This window comes from Belonocnema kinseyi, chromosome 5, assembly GCF_010883055.1.
Source record: "Belonocnema kinseyi isolate 2016_QV_RU_SX_M_011 chromosome 5, B_treatae_v1, whole genome shotgun sequence".
NCBI lineage: Eukaryota > Metazoa > Arthropoda > Insecta > Hymenoptera > Cynipidae > Belonocnema > Belonocnema kinseyi.
The window spans coordinates 82,395,284-82,413,051 of NC_046661.1; the positions used below are offsets into that span (position 1 = coordinate 82,395,284).

General features: G+C 22.2%; 1 protein-coding gene across 1 annotated transcript in view; it reads left to right on the forward strand.

Annotated features, from left to right (window-relative positions):
- Positions 1 to 1,110: 1,110 nt before the first annotated feature.
- The window catches only part of LOC117172536 (60S ribosomal protein L27a), a 17,537-nt gene continuing 879 nt past the window's right edge, over positions 1,111 to 17,768 (forward strand). Inside the window, exons 1-6 of the mRNA XM_033360573.1 lie at positions 1,111 to 1,173; positions 1,456 to 1,519; positions 1,720 to 1,817; positions 6,490 to 6,642; positions 12,177 to 12,310; positions 17,732 to 17,753. Of these exons, the coding sequence (XP_033216464.1) occupies positions 1,171 to 1,173; positions 1,456 to 1,519; positions 1,720 to 1,817; positions 6,490 to 6,642; positions 12,177 to 12,305 (447 nt within the window). The 5' untranslated portion in view covers positions 1,111 to 1,170 and the 3' untranslated portion in view covers positions 12,306 to 12,310; positions 17,732 to 17,753. The remainder of the gene's footprint in view (positions 1,174 to 1,455; positions 1,520 to 1,719; positions 1,818 to 6,489; positions 6,643 to 12,176; positions 12,311 to 17,731; positions 17,754 to 17,768) is intronic.

Consider the following 17,768-nt stretch of genomic DNA (forward strand, 5'->3'; position numbering starts at 1 on the left):
AATTTCTCAAAACATTTTTATCTGCATACAAATATTTGATTATTTTAAAATAAATAAGTAATATTTATCATAATTCGAGATTTTTCTAGTTCGGAGATATTGTATTTCAACAATATTCTGTCGGGAATTTTCAAATTTGAAAATTATCATAAACTGTCGGGAATTTCCAATTCAGAATTTCTAGATTTCGGTAATTTTATTTTTCGGGATTTTTTATTCGCGGTGTAAGTTTTTTAATTATGCACAATCCTTTTTTTAATTTTAGGAAAAATTCTAATCATTTTAAAATCTGGAAGATTTTGAAACAAATTTCTTTAATATTGTAACATTTTTCGAAATTAAAAAAAAAAATAGAGCTAGAAAAGATATTCAAGAATCTTAGAATTTTTGTAAAGATGAAAAATATTTTAAAACTTAAAAAAATTTCTAAAAATTGTACAAATGTTTTAAAATTTCTTCCTCTTTTCTAAAACTCCGAAATATTTTCCGAACTGGCTCAAATTTTCTCCTATTTTTCAAAGTTTTGTTAAATAAAAAATTTCCTTTCATATTTTCTAGATTCTTTTTCGACGAATCTGAAAAACTCAAAAAACTTTTTAAATTTTCTCAAAATTTTTCGAAAAATTATAATTATATAACTTTAAAAACAAACTCATATTACTTATTTCTCTGTTTGCAAAAATTAATTTTCGCTTGAATTCAAGCGTTCAAGAACTTTGAACAAAAAATAGTTTTTCAACATTTTTATTATTAATTTTATTATTGTTTTTCATTTGCTACAAATATTAAATCCTTGTTATTCAATAGATTATCTATATTTTCAATTAGATAATACCGAAACTCCTAATTTAAAAAATGTCCTGTAAAAAATTAATAACACTGAACCGAAATCAATCATTTCATTTAAAAAGAAACATTTTTTTATAATAATTATCAGAAAAATTTGCATAAAAATATTAACCTTAGCTTAAAAAATTTTTAACTTTTTAAAATCAATAAAGCAGTTAACTGTATTTACAATAACAAATAATCATGTAAAATTTCGAATGTTGCTTTCTTTAAATTCAAATAAGGTTCGTCTGATGGCCACCAGAGCATCTACCTATTTCCGGCTCACCTACTGCGCAAGCGCTAGCGCCTCTCTTCTCATTTCTTCACGCGACAGCCAAAATGGTGAGTGAATCGTGTGTAATGTGTTTCTCCAAAAATCCGACAAAATCCCGTCCATCCGCGATTATATCTCAACGAAATTCAATTCCCCACAATTTTAAAAGTACCCCCAATTAATTTAATTTATATTTGACCAAGATTTTAAACATAAACACGGTCGCCGACTCCATCTGCGAAACCCTTTTAGCGCACTCCTTTCTGCGATTTCATGATCAAATATTAATTATTTTTGCAATCTGCAAGTGAATTTAATAAATTAAATCATGTTTCGTGTGATTTTTGCAGTCCACACACAAAAAGAAGACCAGGAAGCTTCGAGGACATGTCAGTCACGGACATGGACGTATTGGTAGGTAACCTCAAAATAAAGATTTTTCTGTTATCTGGTGGCGATTTAAAAACTATTTAAGCGCTTCTAGATTCATAGGATTTAGAGCAAAGTGATTCTCTTTAAGGGCTTTTCTTTAGATTGACATTTTTGTGAGATTGCGTTTTTTAAAGTTGAAAATTGGTTGCGTGTCATAACCTCAACATAACCTCGAATTTCAGGAAAGCACAGAAAACATCCTGGTGGTCGCGGTAACGCTGGTGGTATGCACCACCATCGAATTAATTTCGACAAATACCATCCGGGTTACTTTGGAAAGGTGAGATCATTTTTCTTTCTTTTAGTATTTTAAAAAATTTCGTTAAAATCGTCATTGCCCGGGTGTCTACTCACCTGGAAATGTTTGAATTCTTTCGAAAATGTGCTTAATTTTTTTTTAATTTTGTGGTCAAATTAATTAAAAATATTTCTACATTTGCAAAAGTAGGTTTGTATTGTTGGATTTAAGTATTTTGTTTGAATATTTAGTTTCTTTACTGGGAATTAATTTTTTTCACTGTTCTATTTTTTGGTTGAAAATTCACTTTTTTTGGAAATTTGTCCTTTTTGTTAGAAGATTAATCTCCTTCGTTGAAACTTAATATTTTGGCTTAAAAATTAAATGATTTGGTTTACAAATTGTCGGAAAGTCTGCAGAAAATGAAACAAATTGATTAACATTTAAATTTTTAATTAAACATTAACATTTTTAATAAAAAATTTAACTATTAAATTTTTTGTGGATAATTGATCTTCCAGGCAGAAAATTCTATTGTTCCAGTTAAAGATTCGCCATTTTGGTTGATTTTTTTAAATTTAACTATTTGGTTGAAAATTGATCTTTTTCAGTTGAAAATTTATGTAATTTGTTGAAAATTCCACTTTCAAAATTCATCTTTTTAGTTGAAAATGTATCACTTTGGTTGAAAATTTAACTATTTTGTTAAAAATTCGTAATTTTTGTTGAATATTTATTTTTTTAATAAAGCGTTAACTTCCATATTTTTGTTCAAAAGTATTATTTTCGTTCAAAATGTAACTTTAATTTAAAATTCATCTTTTTTAGTTGGAAATTCATGTATTTCATGGAAAAATCTTCTATTTGTTTTTTAATTTCATTTTTTTAATAGAAAATTCAACTTCCAGATAAAAAATTCACCATTTTAGTTGGAAATTCATCTTTTATATTTAAAGCGAATGTAATTTTTTTTATAAAAAGAATTTTTCTGTGTAAAATCGATCTTATTATTTTGAAATTCATATACTTAGTTCAAAATTTAACTATTTTGTTCAAAATTCGTTCTTTGTTTTTGAAAAATGTTGTTAAGAAAAAATTGTTAATTAATTTTTCAACTGAAAATTGAATTATTCCATTTTTTTTATTGAAAATTGATCTTTTTAAGTCGCAAATTTATGTAATTTGTTGAAAACTTCACTTCCAGTTCAAAAAACTTCCATTTTTTTTGTAAAAATTATTGTTTTTTTGTTGTTTGAAATTAAGTTTTTCGAGTTTAAAATTCATTTTTTTTATTTAAAATCAATGTAAATTTTTCGAAAAAGGGAATTTTTTTGTATAAAATCCATCTTATTATTTGAAAATTCATCTCATTAATTGAAAATTTAACTATTTTGTTCAAAATTCGTTAATTTCGTGAAAAATTAATTTTTTGAATGAATTTTTTTTTTTTCGTTCAAAATTCATGTATTTTGTTGAAAAATTATTGTATTTTAAACTTCTTTTTTTGTGTATAAAATTCAACTGTTCTAGACAAAAATTCACCATTTTGGTTAAATAACAATTTTTTTGATTCAATGTGAATGTAATTTTTTTGAAAAGATATTTTTTCGGTATAAATTCGATCTTACTATTAATTAATTTTTTTGTTTAATGAAACAAACTACATTGTTTTTTTTTCAAAAATGGTTTTTCTTTCGTTTAAAATTCATGTATTTTTTTGAAAAATTGTTTTTTTTTAACTTCTTTTTTTGAGTAGAAAATTCAATTAATCCAGATAAAAATTCACCATTTTAGTTGAAAATTGATCTTTTTTATTTGAAATTAATGTAATTTTGTTTAAAAGATTTTTTTGGTAAAAATTTGTGTTCTTTGTCGTTCGAAATTCATTTTTTTTTATTTGAAAATTTATGTAATTTGTTGAAAATTCCACTTTCAGTTCCAAATTCATCTTTTTAGTTGAAAACGTAACTGTCTTGTTAAAAATTCGTTATTTTTGTGGAGAATTGATTTTTTTTTCGTGTAACTTTTTGGTAAAAATGGCTATTTGTTCAAAATTCATCTGTTTCACTTGAAAATTTATTTATTTTATGAAACATTCTGTTTTTTTTTTTTTTAGTAGAAATTTCAAATATTCCAGATGAAAATTCACCATTTTAGTTGAAATTTCATCTTTTTTATATAAAATTAATTAAAATTTTTTTAAAAAGATATTTTCCTCTAGATATTTGATCTTTTTATTCGGAAATGTACCTTTTTAGTTGGAAATGAATTTAATCCAGTTAAAGATTATCATTTTAGTTTAAAATTTAACTGATTTGTTTAAAAAAAATTGGTTAATTAATTTTCGAATGAAAATTTAACTATTCGATTTTTTGATTCAAAATTGATCCTTTTTTAGTTGGAAATGTATGTATTTTGTTGAAAATTTCACTTTCTGTTCAAAATTCATCTTTTCAGTAGAAAATTGAACTGTTTTGTTAAAAATTCGTTATTTTTTTTAAATTAATTTTTTTCATGAGACTTTAACTTCCATTTTTTGGTAATTATTGTTTGTTTGTTTTTTCTTCAAAATTCATCTTTTTTAGTTGAAAATTAATGTATTTTGTTGAAAAATCGTTGTTTTTCTGCACTTCATTTTTTTAGTAGAAAATTCAACTCACCCAGATAAAAATTCACCATTTTAGTTGGAAATTCATCTTTTTTTATTTATAATTAATGTAAATTTTTCGAAAAAACGTACTTTTCGTTAGAAATATGATCTTGTTGTTTGGAAATTCATCTTTTTGTTTAAAAATTCAATATTTTAGTTAAAAGTTAAACTATTTTCTTTAAAAAAAATGTTAATTAATTTTTCAGCTGAAAATTTAACCATTTGATATCTTTATTAAAAATTGATTTTTTTTATCCTCAAAATTTTCAACGGTTTGGTTAAAAAATTTATCTTTTCTTAGTATCAAATTCAACTATTCAGTTGAAAATTCGTGTATTTGATTAAACATTTAATTAAAAAATCGACTTTTTTGTACAAATTTGATCTTTTGGGTTGAAAATTCAAATATTGCAGTTAAAGATTCAGCATTTTTAATTTGAAATTCACCATTTTGGTTGAAATTTAAACTAATCCCATTGAATACTCAACTTTGTAATTGAGAATCTAACTATTTTAATAAAAATTGTTTTTTGTTGTCTTGTTAAAAAAATCGTTTTTCTAACTGAAAATTAAACTATTTCATTTTGGGTTCAAAAAGAATTTGGTTTTTGTTCAAAATTCACCTGTTTGATTGAAAATTCATCCTTTTTAGTTGAAAAATCAACTGTTTGGCTAAAAATTCATGGATTTTTTTTTGTTGGAAAAATGGCCTTTTTGTGAAAAATTGATCTTTTGGGTTGAAGTTTATACAAAATTTTCATTTTAGATATTCATTTTTGAGCGTACATTTTTTATTTAAATAATTTAGAAATGCAGTTTTAAAGCTTTAGAATTAAAATTTAAAAATTTAAATTGATTCATCATTAAACGCTTTTATGGAATTTCAAATTCTATTAAAGTTGTCTAAAATTTTCTATTTTTAATCCATATAAATTTAATATTTAGAAATTGAAGACTTATAAATTTAGAAAAATTCCAAATAGTTTATGAGGTATTTAGAACTTTTGAAAAAATGCAAAATTAATTTTAAATGAACTCTCGATTTTTTTCAGATTTAGAGCAATAAATTTAGGTTTTAAAAATTTCTGACAGTTTTTATAAGAGTAACATCATTTTCTTAACTTTCCTAGAAAACTTAAAATGATTTTTTATTTAGAAAATTAATTTAACGAGAATATTTAAAAAGATTTCCAAAATTGTAAAAAAAAATCTGCAGATTTGAAAGCAATTTTTTAAATTTTGTATTTTTTTTTTTTAGGAAAAATTCCATTCATTTTAAGAGATATTTAGAAGTTTAAAAAAAAAATAGAAAATCCAAGATTTTTACAATTTTAAGATAATACAAAAATTCTTGAGATTCCTGAGAAAATTGTTTAATATTTTTTATTTCAAAAATAAAAGGGAAATGTTTCAAAACCAGTTTGCATTTTAAAATGATAATTTAACAATAATTAATTTAAAAGTACTTAAAATAACAATAATTTAACTTCTAACTTAAATAGTGTTCAGTTTAGAAAGTTTTATAATCGCTCAATTTTTTATGTTTCCAACTTAAAATTGTATAAAATGATATAATTTTCACTTTCTAATTAATAATTTTCAATAATTGAAATAATTATAAAAACTTAAAATTCCTTGAAATGGTTTGAAACAATTAGAAATTCCTGGAAATATTTCGTAAGTGTTGAAATTTTCAAAATCCAACTATATATTCTGAAATTTTTAGGAATTTTGTGAAACCTTTAGAAATCTAGTTTTTTAAATTTAAAGTTTATTTTGTCTTCCTAAGAATTTTTACTTATTACAGGAATTTTTAAGAATTAAATAATTTGGTAAATTTCAATGTTATTAAATTCAAAGCTAGTGTTAATTATTAAAATATGTAGAATTTATTTTTTTAGTTCTGCCTTTTTAATATTTAAAATGATGATATACTCGCTTTCACCGGCGACCTGATTTCTATGATTGGAATTGTTTTAGATATCTGAATTAAAAAAATGAACAAAATAATTGTTATTAATTTAATTTTTTTGTTTGTTACGAAATTTAATTTATATTTTACAGCTTGGTATGAGGAATTATCATTTGCGGCGTAATTCGAAGTGGTGCCCTACCTTAAATTTAGACAAACTCTGGACCCTCGTTTCCGAACAGACCAGACTTAAGTACAAGGATAATAAAGATGGCAAAGCTCCCGTCATCGATCTCGTCAAAGCGGTAAGAAATTTATTTTCTAACTATTTTTTATTTTATTTTTGTAATTTTTGTGAATTTTAAAATGTGATTTCTACTTTATTTACTGTTGCAAGGCGCATAAGTGAAAATAATGATCGTTTTTATTTTAGGACTTTCATAAAGAAATATAATTTAACGTTAATTTCTGAATTTTCCTGAAATATTTTGAACTATATTTATATATAAATTAAGTTTTCAACTCAAAATGTAATCTCATTCGATGTTTTAATTGAAAATTGATCCTTTTTCGTTGCGAATTTATGTAAATTGTTGAAAATTCCAGTTGAAATTTTTTTTAAAAGAAAATTAATCTTTATGATTTAAAATTCCTCCTTTTTTCGTAAAAATTTCAACTATCCCAGTTGAAGATTCATAATTTTAGTTTAAACTTAATTTCTTCAACTGAAAAGTCAACTGTTCCATAATTTTTTTTTTTTTTTAAATTAAAATATAAAATTCAAACCATAATTTTTTTTTTTTACTGAAAGTTTAAGTTTTCTATTTTTGGTTGAAAATTGACCAGTTTTTTGGGGCAATATTTTCTCTCTCTTGACAGAAAAATTTGTCATAATTAAAAAATCAATTAATGTTTGGAAAGTCGTATTTTTTGTTTCAATTCCATCACGTTAGTTAAAAAATCATCTCTTTAGCTTAACATTAATTTTATTTACTGCAAAATTATGTATTCAGTTTTTGATTAAAAAATTGCCCCTTTTGGAAGAAATTAATTTTATTGGTTAAAAATTAATTTTTTTAGTTTAAAATTCATTAATTCCAGTTAAAGAATAATCATTTTAGTATCCTTTTGCTTGAAAATTTAATTTTATGGTTCATCATTATATTTGAAAATTAATCACTTTGCTTAAAAATTCAATTATTTTATCAAAAATTGTTGTTTTTTTTTGTTGGAAATTAATTTTTTTTTTGTATCTGAAAATTTAACTTTTCCATTCATGGTAAAAAATGGATATTATTTAGTTTTAAATTCAACTATTTGGTTGAAAATTTGTCTCTTGTTGTTCGAAATTAAACTTCGTTGTTAAAAATTCATGTATTTTGTTTTTAAAAAACGCTGTTGTGTTTTTAAACTTCATTTTTTGAGTATTTTTCGGTCGAAATTTGATCTTGTTATTTGAAAATTTACATTTTTTGTTGAAAATTCAGCATTTTAGTTAAAAATTAAACTATTTTGTTAAAAATAAAATTTTGTTATTAATTTTTCAACTGAAAATTTAACCATTCGATTTTTTGATGGAAAATTGATCTTTTTTTAGTTGGAAATTTATGTAGTTTGTTGAAAATTTCAGTTTCAAATTCATCTTTTTAGTTGGAAATTTAACTGTTTTGTTAAAAATTCGTTATTTTTGTTGAGTATTAATTCTTTTTATTCGAAATTTAACTATTTAGTAATATATTTTCTACGCTTTCAGGAAATATAAATATTAACTGGATTTCATAATATTTTGTTGTATTTCAAAGAATATATTTTTTTGGAATTCACCCTTAAATCCTATTATTTAGCCCTGAATTCTTTCGATTCTTTGCAATTTCCATGAATTTTTTTAATTAACTTTAATTCTTCGAAATTTACTAAATTCTACTTAATTTACTGGATTTTTTCAATGTTAACGTTTTTTGTTCGTTATTTGTGTTTTATATGAATGTTTTTAATGAATTTTTCTTTTCCATTTTTTGTTGAAAATGTTGTTTTTTTTCGTTCAAAATTTAACTGTTTAATTTAAAAATATTCCAGATAAAAATTCATCATTTTAGTGGAAAATTCGTATTTTTTATTTAAAGTTAATGTAAATTTTTCAACTTAAAATTCAACTATTTGATTTTTTAATTGACAATTGATCTTTTTTTTTTAGTTTTAAATTTATGTAATTTGTTGAAAATTCCACTTTCAGTTCCAAATTCATCTTTTTAGTTGAAAATTAAATATTTTGTTAAAAATTCGTAATTTTGATTTAAAATTAATTTTTCTTAACCTCCATGTTTTGTTAAAAATGTTTTTTTTTTCTCAACATTCATCTTTGTTTGAAAATTCATGTATTTTTTTGGGAAAAAAACGCTGTTGTTTTTTTTTAACATCATTTTTCGAGTATTTTTCGGTAGAAATTTGATCTTGTTATTTGATAATTCGCCATTTTAGTTAAAAATGTAACTATTTTGTTTTAAACCAAATTTTTGTAATTAATTTTTCAACCGAAAATTCACCGTTCGATTTTTTTTATTGAAAATTGATCTTTTTTTAGTTAGAAATTTATGTAGTTTGTTGAAAATTGAACTGTTTTGTTAAAAATTCGTTACTTTTGTTGAGAATTAATTTTTTTCATAAAACTTTAATTTCCATTTTTTGTTTCAAATTTTTTTTTCATCGTTTGTTAAAAATTCACCATTTTAGTTAAAAATCTTTTTTTAGTTGCAAATTCATGTTGATTGTTGAAAATTTCACTTTCAGTTGAAAATTCAACTGTTTTGTTAAAAATTCGTTATTTTTGTTAAGAATTAATTTTTTTCATGAAACTTTAATTTCCATTTTTTGTTAAAATTTTTTTCTTGTTCGAATGAAAATTCATGTATTTTGTTAAAAAAAAAAAAACGATGTTATTTTTTTAAACTTCATTTTTTGAGTATTTTTCGGTAGAAATTTGATCTTGTTATTTGAAAACTCACATTTTTGTTACAAATTCACCATTTTAGTTAAAAATTTAACTATTTTGTTTTAAACCAAATTTTTGTAATTAATTTTTCAACTGAAAATTTAACCGTTCGATTTTTTGATTGAAAATTGATTTTTTTAGTTTAAAATTCAAGCATTTAGTTGAAAATTCGTGTATTTTGTTTAAAAAAATCGCCGTTTTTGTACAATATTCATCTTTTGGGTTGAAAATTCAAATCGAATTCTTTTGAATTTAACTTTAATTGTTTTGAAGTCTTATGAATTTATCCTGAATTTTTTTTTGTGGATCAAAAGTGAATATAAATTATAATGATTTTTGAAATTGAACTATAAATTAAAGATTAAGAAGTGAATAATAATTGATTTTACAAAACAATTCGGAATCAGGTCAAAATTTAAGAATTTCCAGATTTTAGCGTTAAAAAGTAAATTGTTTCAATTGGATTTTTTAAATTCTTAATTTAGTTAAAAAAAATGTAAACGCCCGATTGAAACTTTATATATGATTTTCAATTTAAAAATAACTTTAACAAAATATACTCATAATTACAGGCTTTTATCAAATTTAAAATATTGTTAAAGCCTAAAATCTGACATTTTTTAAATCAAATATTCAAAACATAACAAAAAACTAAACATTGAACTTCACCATTTTAATTGTTCCATTTGAAAATATTTAATTTACAAGTAAAATTGTTGAATTTTGGTTTTTAATCAATATTGAACAATTAATTCCTAGAAAAAATTCTATTGAAGAAATAATTTTAAGAGAATATTTAAAAAGATTTCCAAAATTTGTCAAAAATATTTTCCATTTTACAGGATTAAAAAAAATTTCAAAAATAATTTAAAATTTGAATAAATGTAAAATAACATGAAGATTTTGAAATCAAATTTGAAACTTTCTGAAGATTTTAAAACTATTTAAAATGAAAATAATTCAACTTTTAATTTAGGAAGTGTCACGTTTATAACAAAAATTTAATCGTACAATTTTCAGTATTTTTCCAGTTTAAAATTGCTTAAAATGATTTGCACCAGTTTTTATCACTTTAAATCATTTATTTCTTGAAAATGAAAATACTATTCCAGTCGAAAATTCCATAATTTTAGTTAATTCATTTTTTGTCTGAAAATGTAATAATTCAATTTTTGAGTTGCAAAATGATCTTTTTTATTCGAAAATTTGTCTTTTTCGGTTAAATTGCCTTGAACTCTTTTAAAATATTTCAGGCTATTTTTAAAGATCCCGAGAAATTAATAGATTTCAATAATTTGCAGAGAATTAAAAAATTTTCTTATTTTTTCCTAATTCGAAGGGATAAGCGTTTGAAATATTTTAGGATAAAGAATTATCTAGAATTTCGGAAGATATGAAACTATTTTACAGGACTTAAGATTTTTAGAAATTTTATCTTTTTTTTTGTGGGTTTTCAAGAATTTGTTCACGAGAAGTGAGGTATTTTGTAGGGTTTTAAAGATTTTAAGAGATTTGGAATTCTTATTAATTTATTCTAAATTATTTGCAATTTTCTTGAATTTTTTAGTTTTTTTTAATTGATTCCGAGGATCAATTGATCAAATGATCAAAGGATATTAAAATATATTAATATTATATACGCTTTTTGAAGATGTTTAAAAGATTTTAAACAATTTAAAATGTTTTAGGACTTTCGGAAAAATTACAAAGAAATTTTTAATGGATTTTTTCAGTCATTTAATGCGATTTCAAAGGATTAATTTGTTTGATTTCCAGGGGGTTTTATATAAGATTTCTTAGGATTTCAATGATTTTGAGAGGTTTTATGAGTTTTTAGGGTGTTTTAATCAATTTAACAACAGTAAATATCAAATTTCTTAGAAATTGGCGGAATTTTTATGATATTTTAATGGATTTCAAAGAATTTATTCGCAAGAAGTGAGTGATTTCGTAGGGTTTCAAGAGATTTTCAAATATTTTTTGCAATTCATTTGAAATAAGGCCTGAATTTTATTTTTGTACTTTTTTTTCTAATTCATTTAAATTTAACTTGAATTTTTTGTAGTTATTAGACACTTTCTTAGTTAGAAATTATGAATGTTTCAAATATTTGAGGAGATTTGAGTTTTTTTAAAATTCAGACTGAATTCTTATTAATCGCACCTTAATCCTTTTTAATTGTTTACAATTCACTTGATTTTTTTTTTAATTCTCCGTGAATTTTTATGAATTTCATAGATCTTTTCCGGAATTTGTATTAAATTTACGAATTTTATCTTTTCCAGAATTATACGGAAATCATTGGAATTTTTTTGATTAAAATATTCGTTTTCCAATTCCTTTGAATTCTTTTGAATGTAACTTAAATTGTGTTGTAGTAATTAGTCACTTTCTTGACAGGAAGTTGGTAGTTTCAACGATTATCAAGGATTTTAAATTATTTTTTGGAATTCGCCCGGAATTTTTATTAATTTGTTCTACATTCCTTTTTAATTCTTTTGAATTCTCTTGAATTTTTTTCTAATTTACTTGAAATCTTATAAATTTAATCGTTTATTTTTTTCAAACATTTTTAATTTTTAAAAGTTTTTATTTTGATTCGTCCGAAATTGTTTGAACCTCATTGTGAATTTTTATGAATTTCATCGATTTCTTCTCGTTTACCCTGAAGTTTTATAAATTAATTCCAGTCTTACGTTAGTCAATGTAATTTTTTTAATCACAATTTTTTGTTCCGACTCATTTGAATTCTTTAGAATTTTTTATATGCCCTCTCAATATAAAGTTTGAGAATTGTTTTGAATGTTGAAATAAATGTATATTGCAATTTTTTTCTAATTTATGTTTCAGGGATATTACAAACTCCTAGGAAAAGGAAGATTGCCCAAACAACCCGTTATCGTTAAGGCCAAATTCTTCAGTAAACAGGCAGAAGACAAGATCAAGGCTGTTGGTGGCGCTTGCGTCCTTTCCGCTTAAATCTGGTAAATATTAATGAATTTCTTTTTAAAAAAAAATACTTCAGACTATGATTTAATTTAAATTCCCACCAGTGCTCTGTGCCTTATTGTTTGAAAGTTTAAATAATTTGTCTAGTGACCTTGAAAACCTGGAAATCTCCTTGATTTTTTCACGTAAACATTTGAAGAAGATTTTAAAACTTAGAAAAGAGTTTAAAAATTTTTTAAAAGGGTATTAAACCACATTTCTAAAACATTTTAAAGATTTTAAGCAATTTCAAAATTTTTGAGGAGATATCAAAAGATTTCACTATGATTTTTAATAATTTAAATAATTCCAACGAATTCGCAAAGATTTCAAACATTTCGCTAATATTTTAAAACTTTCAAATGATTTTAAAGATTTCAAAAAATTTCAAAGATTTTTAACGATTTAAAAAGGTTTGACAAGATTTCAAATGATTGCAAAAGATTTCTCAAATATTTTAAAGAATTCTTAAGGATTTCAAAACATTTCAAGAATTTTAAAGATTCTAACAAGTGTGCAGTTTTTTGAAAAAGATATTTTTTTTGTTATATATTTTCAGCTTTTTTCTTTAAAATTAATGTAAATTTGTTTAAAAAGGGTATTTCCCTGTCGAAATTTGATCTTTTTATTTAAAAATGTACCTTTTTAGTTGGAAATGAAATTAATCCAGTTAAAGATTATCATTTTAGTTTAAAATTTAACTGATTTGTTTTTAAAAAAATTGCTTAATTAATTTTCGAATGAAAATTTAACTATTCGATATTTTTTATTAAAAATTGATCTTTTTTTAGTTGGAAATTTATGTATTTTGTCTATAAATTGTTTATTTTATTTAAACTAACTTTATATTATTATTCATTTTCCTAATATTTTCCGTTAAAATATTGTGTTTTCGAGAAAATATAGGAATTTTTGTTGGCCAAGTAGTTCAATTTTCAACGAAAAAGATAAATTTTCAACCAAATAGTTTGATTTTCCACTTGAAGGATTATTTTTCCACCCCAAATCGATCAGTTTCATTTTTAGGTAAAAAATTGGCGTTTAAAAAAAATAACAAGTTTTAAAGAGAATAGTAAAACAAAAACTAATTTTAATGAATTTTTAAACAAAAAAGACGAATTTTCTACTTGGAAAGATTAATTTTTTTTATAAAAGTTGAATAGTCAAATTTTCAGATAAGAAAGTTAATTTCTAACAAAAAAATAAAATAAAAATATCGTTTCCACCAAAAAATGTTTTAATTTTAGATCAATAAGAGCTGAATTTACAAAAAAAAAAAAGAAGGCATGTTCAAACGATTGTAAAAGATTTCTCAAATATTTTAAAGAATTCTTAAGGATTTCAAAAGATTTCAAGAATTTTAAAGTTTCTAACAAATGTGCAGTTTTTTGAAAGATATTTTTTTGGTAAAAATTGGTGGTTTTTTTCGTTCAAGATTCAGTTTTTTTTAGTTGCAAATTTATATAATTTGTTGAAAATTCCACTTTCAGTTCTAAATTCATCTTTTTAGTTGAAGATTTAACTGTTTTGTTAAAAATTCGTTATTTTTGTGGAGAATTGGTAAAAATGGCTATTTGTTCGAAAATCATCTGTTCCAGTTGAAAATTTAGTAGAAATTTCAACTATTCCAGATAAAAATTCACCACTTTAGTTGAAATTTCAGCTTTTTTATTTAAAATGAATGTGAATTTGTTTAAGAAAGATATTTTCCTGTAGAAATTTGATCTTTTTATTTGGAAATGTACCTTTTTAGTTGGAAATGAAATTAATCCATTTAAAGATGATCATTTTAGTTTAAATTTAACTGATTTGTTTTTAAAAAAAGTTGGTTAATTAATTTTCGAATGAAAGTTTATCTATTCGATTTTTTGATTCAAAATTGATCTTTTTTTAGTTGGAAATGTATGTATTTTGTTGAAAATTTCACTTTCTGTTCAAAATTTATCTTTTTAGTAGAAAATTTAACTGTTTTGTTAAAAATTCGCTATTTTTTTTTTAAATTAGTTTTTTTCATGAAACTTTAATTTCCATTTTTTGGTAAATATTGTTTGTTTGTTTTTTCTTCAAAATTCATCTTTTTTAGTTGAAAATTCATCTTTTTTTATTTATAATTAATGTAAATTTTTCGAAAAAACGTACTTTTCGTTAAAAATATGATCTTGTTATTTGGAAATTCACCTTTTTATTTAAAAATTCACCATTTTAGTTAAAAATTCAACTATTTTAAAACTTACAAGAGTTTAAAATTTTTTTAAAGGTTATTAAACCACATTTCTAAGATTTAAAAACATTTTGAAGATTTTAAGCAGTTTAAAAATTTTTGAGGAGATATCAAAAGATTTCAAATATTTCGCTAAGGTTTTAAAACTTTCAAATGATTTTAAAGATTTAAAAATGTTTGACAAGATTGCAAAAGATTTCTCAAATATTTTAAAGAATTCTTAAGAATTTCAAAACATTTCAAGAATTTTAAAGATTTTAAAAAGTTTGCAGTACACCAGATTTCGAAACATTTAAAAGATTTTTAATGATTTTAGAAGGTTTCAACAAATTTGAAAAGATTTTAATAATTTGGAACGAACAGAAAAGATTTCACGAACAAAGATTAAAGAAATATTTCAAAAATATTTAAAAGATATAAAAAAAAAATTCAAAGATTTTAAACGATATCAAAATGTTATATAAGATTTCAAAATAATTAACAAAGATTTCAAAAATTCCAGTGATTTTAAACGATTACAACAAATTTCACAACAGCTGGATTCAGACAAAAAGTGCACTTTCAACAAAATAGTTTAATTTCGACCAAATAGTTTCATTTGCAGCCCAAAAAGAAGAATTTTCATTAAATTATTTGAATTTTCAACGGAAAAATGATTTTAACTAAAAAAACCAAAAAATGAGAAGCTGAAACAAAATACATGAATTTTCATCCAAAAATCATATATTTTCAATAAAAAAGATTAAATTGGTAAACAATCAAAATAAAAAAAAATAAAAATTTTTGTTGACAATACATGAATTTTTTAAACAAATAGCGGAATATTCAACTAAATAATGCAGATTTTAACTGAAAGGGACGAATTTTTAATTAAAGAAGGTAAACTTTCAACCAAAAAAGAAAAAAATTAAACAAAATAGATTAATTTTCATCAAAAAATGATATTTTTTCAACAAAGAAGAATAAATTTATACAACGAAAAATTAACTAAATAGATGAATTTTTAACCAAATAAATGAATTTTTATCTTATAAAGAACATGGTGGCTTAATCTCAAAAATCTTCCACTTAAAAAATTTTCCATTTTAATTTTTAAGCATGTATTTTAATTTAAAGAATTTAAAAATGCAGTTTTAAAGGCTTAAAAAAATTAAAAATTAGAAGATTTTTAAAAATAAAAAACAGGGTGGCTGCCGGACCGGGAATCTGGGAATTTTACGAATTTTCAGAAGAAAATTCAGCCCCAGTTCGATTTTAACAGTTTTTAAAATAATTAAAGTGCAGCAAATATATATGAATAAATTATTTTTAAAGTGGATCTGTCTTGATAAGGATTAAAATTAATATATCGTTTATTCTGATAATTTTATTTTTAAATACAAATTTTCATGATTTATCAATAAAATATTTTTAATGCAGAGTCTCAGGTCTTCCTTTATATTATTTTTTATATTAAATGTAATAAATAAATGTATTAATATATTATTTCTGTTAATTTTTTTTAGCCTTAAAAAATGTAAACGTGCGTTTTACTTTTTTCCACTTAAAAATAACTCCATAATAATACATTTGTATTTAAAGGTTTTTATTGAATTTAAAATATTTTTTTAATGTAAATTATTTAATTTTTAACCTACAATTTCGAAGAACTTAACAATTTTAATTATTTTATTTGAAAAGTGTTAAAATTGTGAGGGAAACTGATAATTTTTAGCGATATTTAGAAGTTTTAAAAAGATTCAAATTAATTAAAAAATCGAAATGATCTCAGGTAATTTAAATGAAGTGTTTAAACTTTTGAATATATTAAAAAATTAATCAAATTTTTCGTACAATTCTTGAAAAATCCTGCAAATTAAAAGAAAAATCCTCAAAGTCTTCCAGGTTCTTCTTTGATGATTTTTTTAAATCTCTTAAACTTTCTGCTACAATCATTTTTCGAAGTGAAAAGTCATTTTCAATTTTCCTAAGAATCTTAGGAAATTTTTGTTTATTCTTTTGAAGTCTTTCACAATTCTTGAAGAAATTCTATATTTTTTGTGTAAAATCTGCAAAAATCAACATTTTATTCCAAATTCGGCTATAAATATTTGAAATTGTTTTCAAGTTCTAAATTTAATTCGAATCTTTTTAAAACTTCGAAATATCTCTTAAAATTACTCTAATTTTTTACAAATAATAAGTGTCCTGGTGTTATTTTTAAATTCAAATTTCAAGGATTTTGTTTCAATTTGCAATATTATTGAAAAGTTATAGAAAAATTCACATAATTAAAAAATAAATTCCGAGAAAAAAGTTAAAAAATTATTTTGAATTTGAAGGAATTTTGAAGGATGCCTAAACTATTTAAAATTAAAATAATATAACTTCTAATTTAAAAGCTGTTAAGTAAAAATATATATATATATATATTTCAATTTTTAATGTGTCTAGCTTAAAATTACTTAAAATAATATAATTTTGAAAATTTTTAAAGTTCATTTTTTTAATTGAAAAACTTTTAAACTTTAATTTCAAAAGTTTGGAATTCAAGGGTTCCGCTTTGAATGCTTTAATTTGTATTTTATTACTTTAAATGGAAAAATGTTTAGAATATAGTTTGATTTTTTAAATTGCATTGACCGTGAAAAATGTTTGCGCACCTGGAACAAACAATTTTTAACCCAAAACATGAATCATTAAATAAAATTATAAATCTTTAAGAACAGAAAATGTATTTTTAACAAAATAGTTAAATTTTCCACTAAACGGGACTAATACCAAAAAATGAGGGGAAAAAATTCTAATCGAAAAATGTATTTATAATAGCAACTCCAAAAGATTTCAATTATAATAAAAAATCGTTGAATTTCACTAAACGAGACAACAAAATGGTGGAATCTTCAACCCAAAGAGCTTAATTTTCAACCAGAAAATTTAACAACAAAAAAGTTGACATTTTTTAGTGTTAATAAATAAAAAGAAGTGGAAAATGGTGGAAAGTTTTTTAAACGATTAAAATTATTCGAATTGTTTAAACGTTAAACCGTTCCTTTTTTATGATGAATTTTGAACGGGCGGACTGAAAAGTGCGTACAAACACTGTCAAATCCTGTTGAATGTTCAATTCTGATCACAACTTATTAAAAAATTCAAATAAGTTATTTACATTATTTTTTTTCCTTCCTAAACCGAGATTTTTTTCCTTTTTTTTTAGGTGGCGCAACTTGACCAGACTGGTAAATATACAAGTT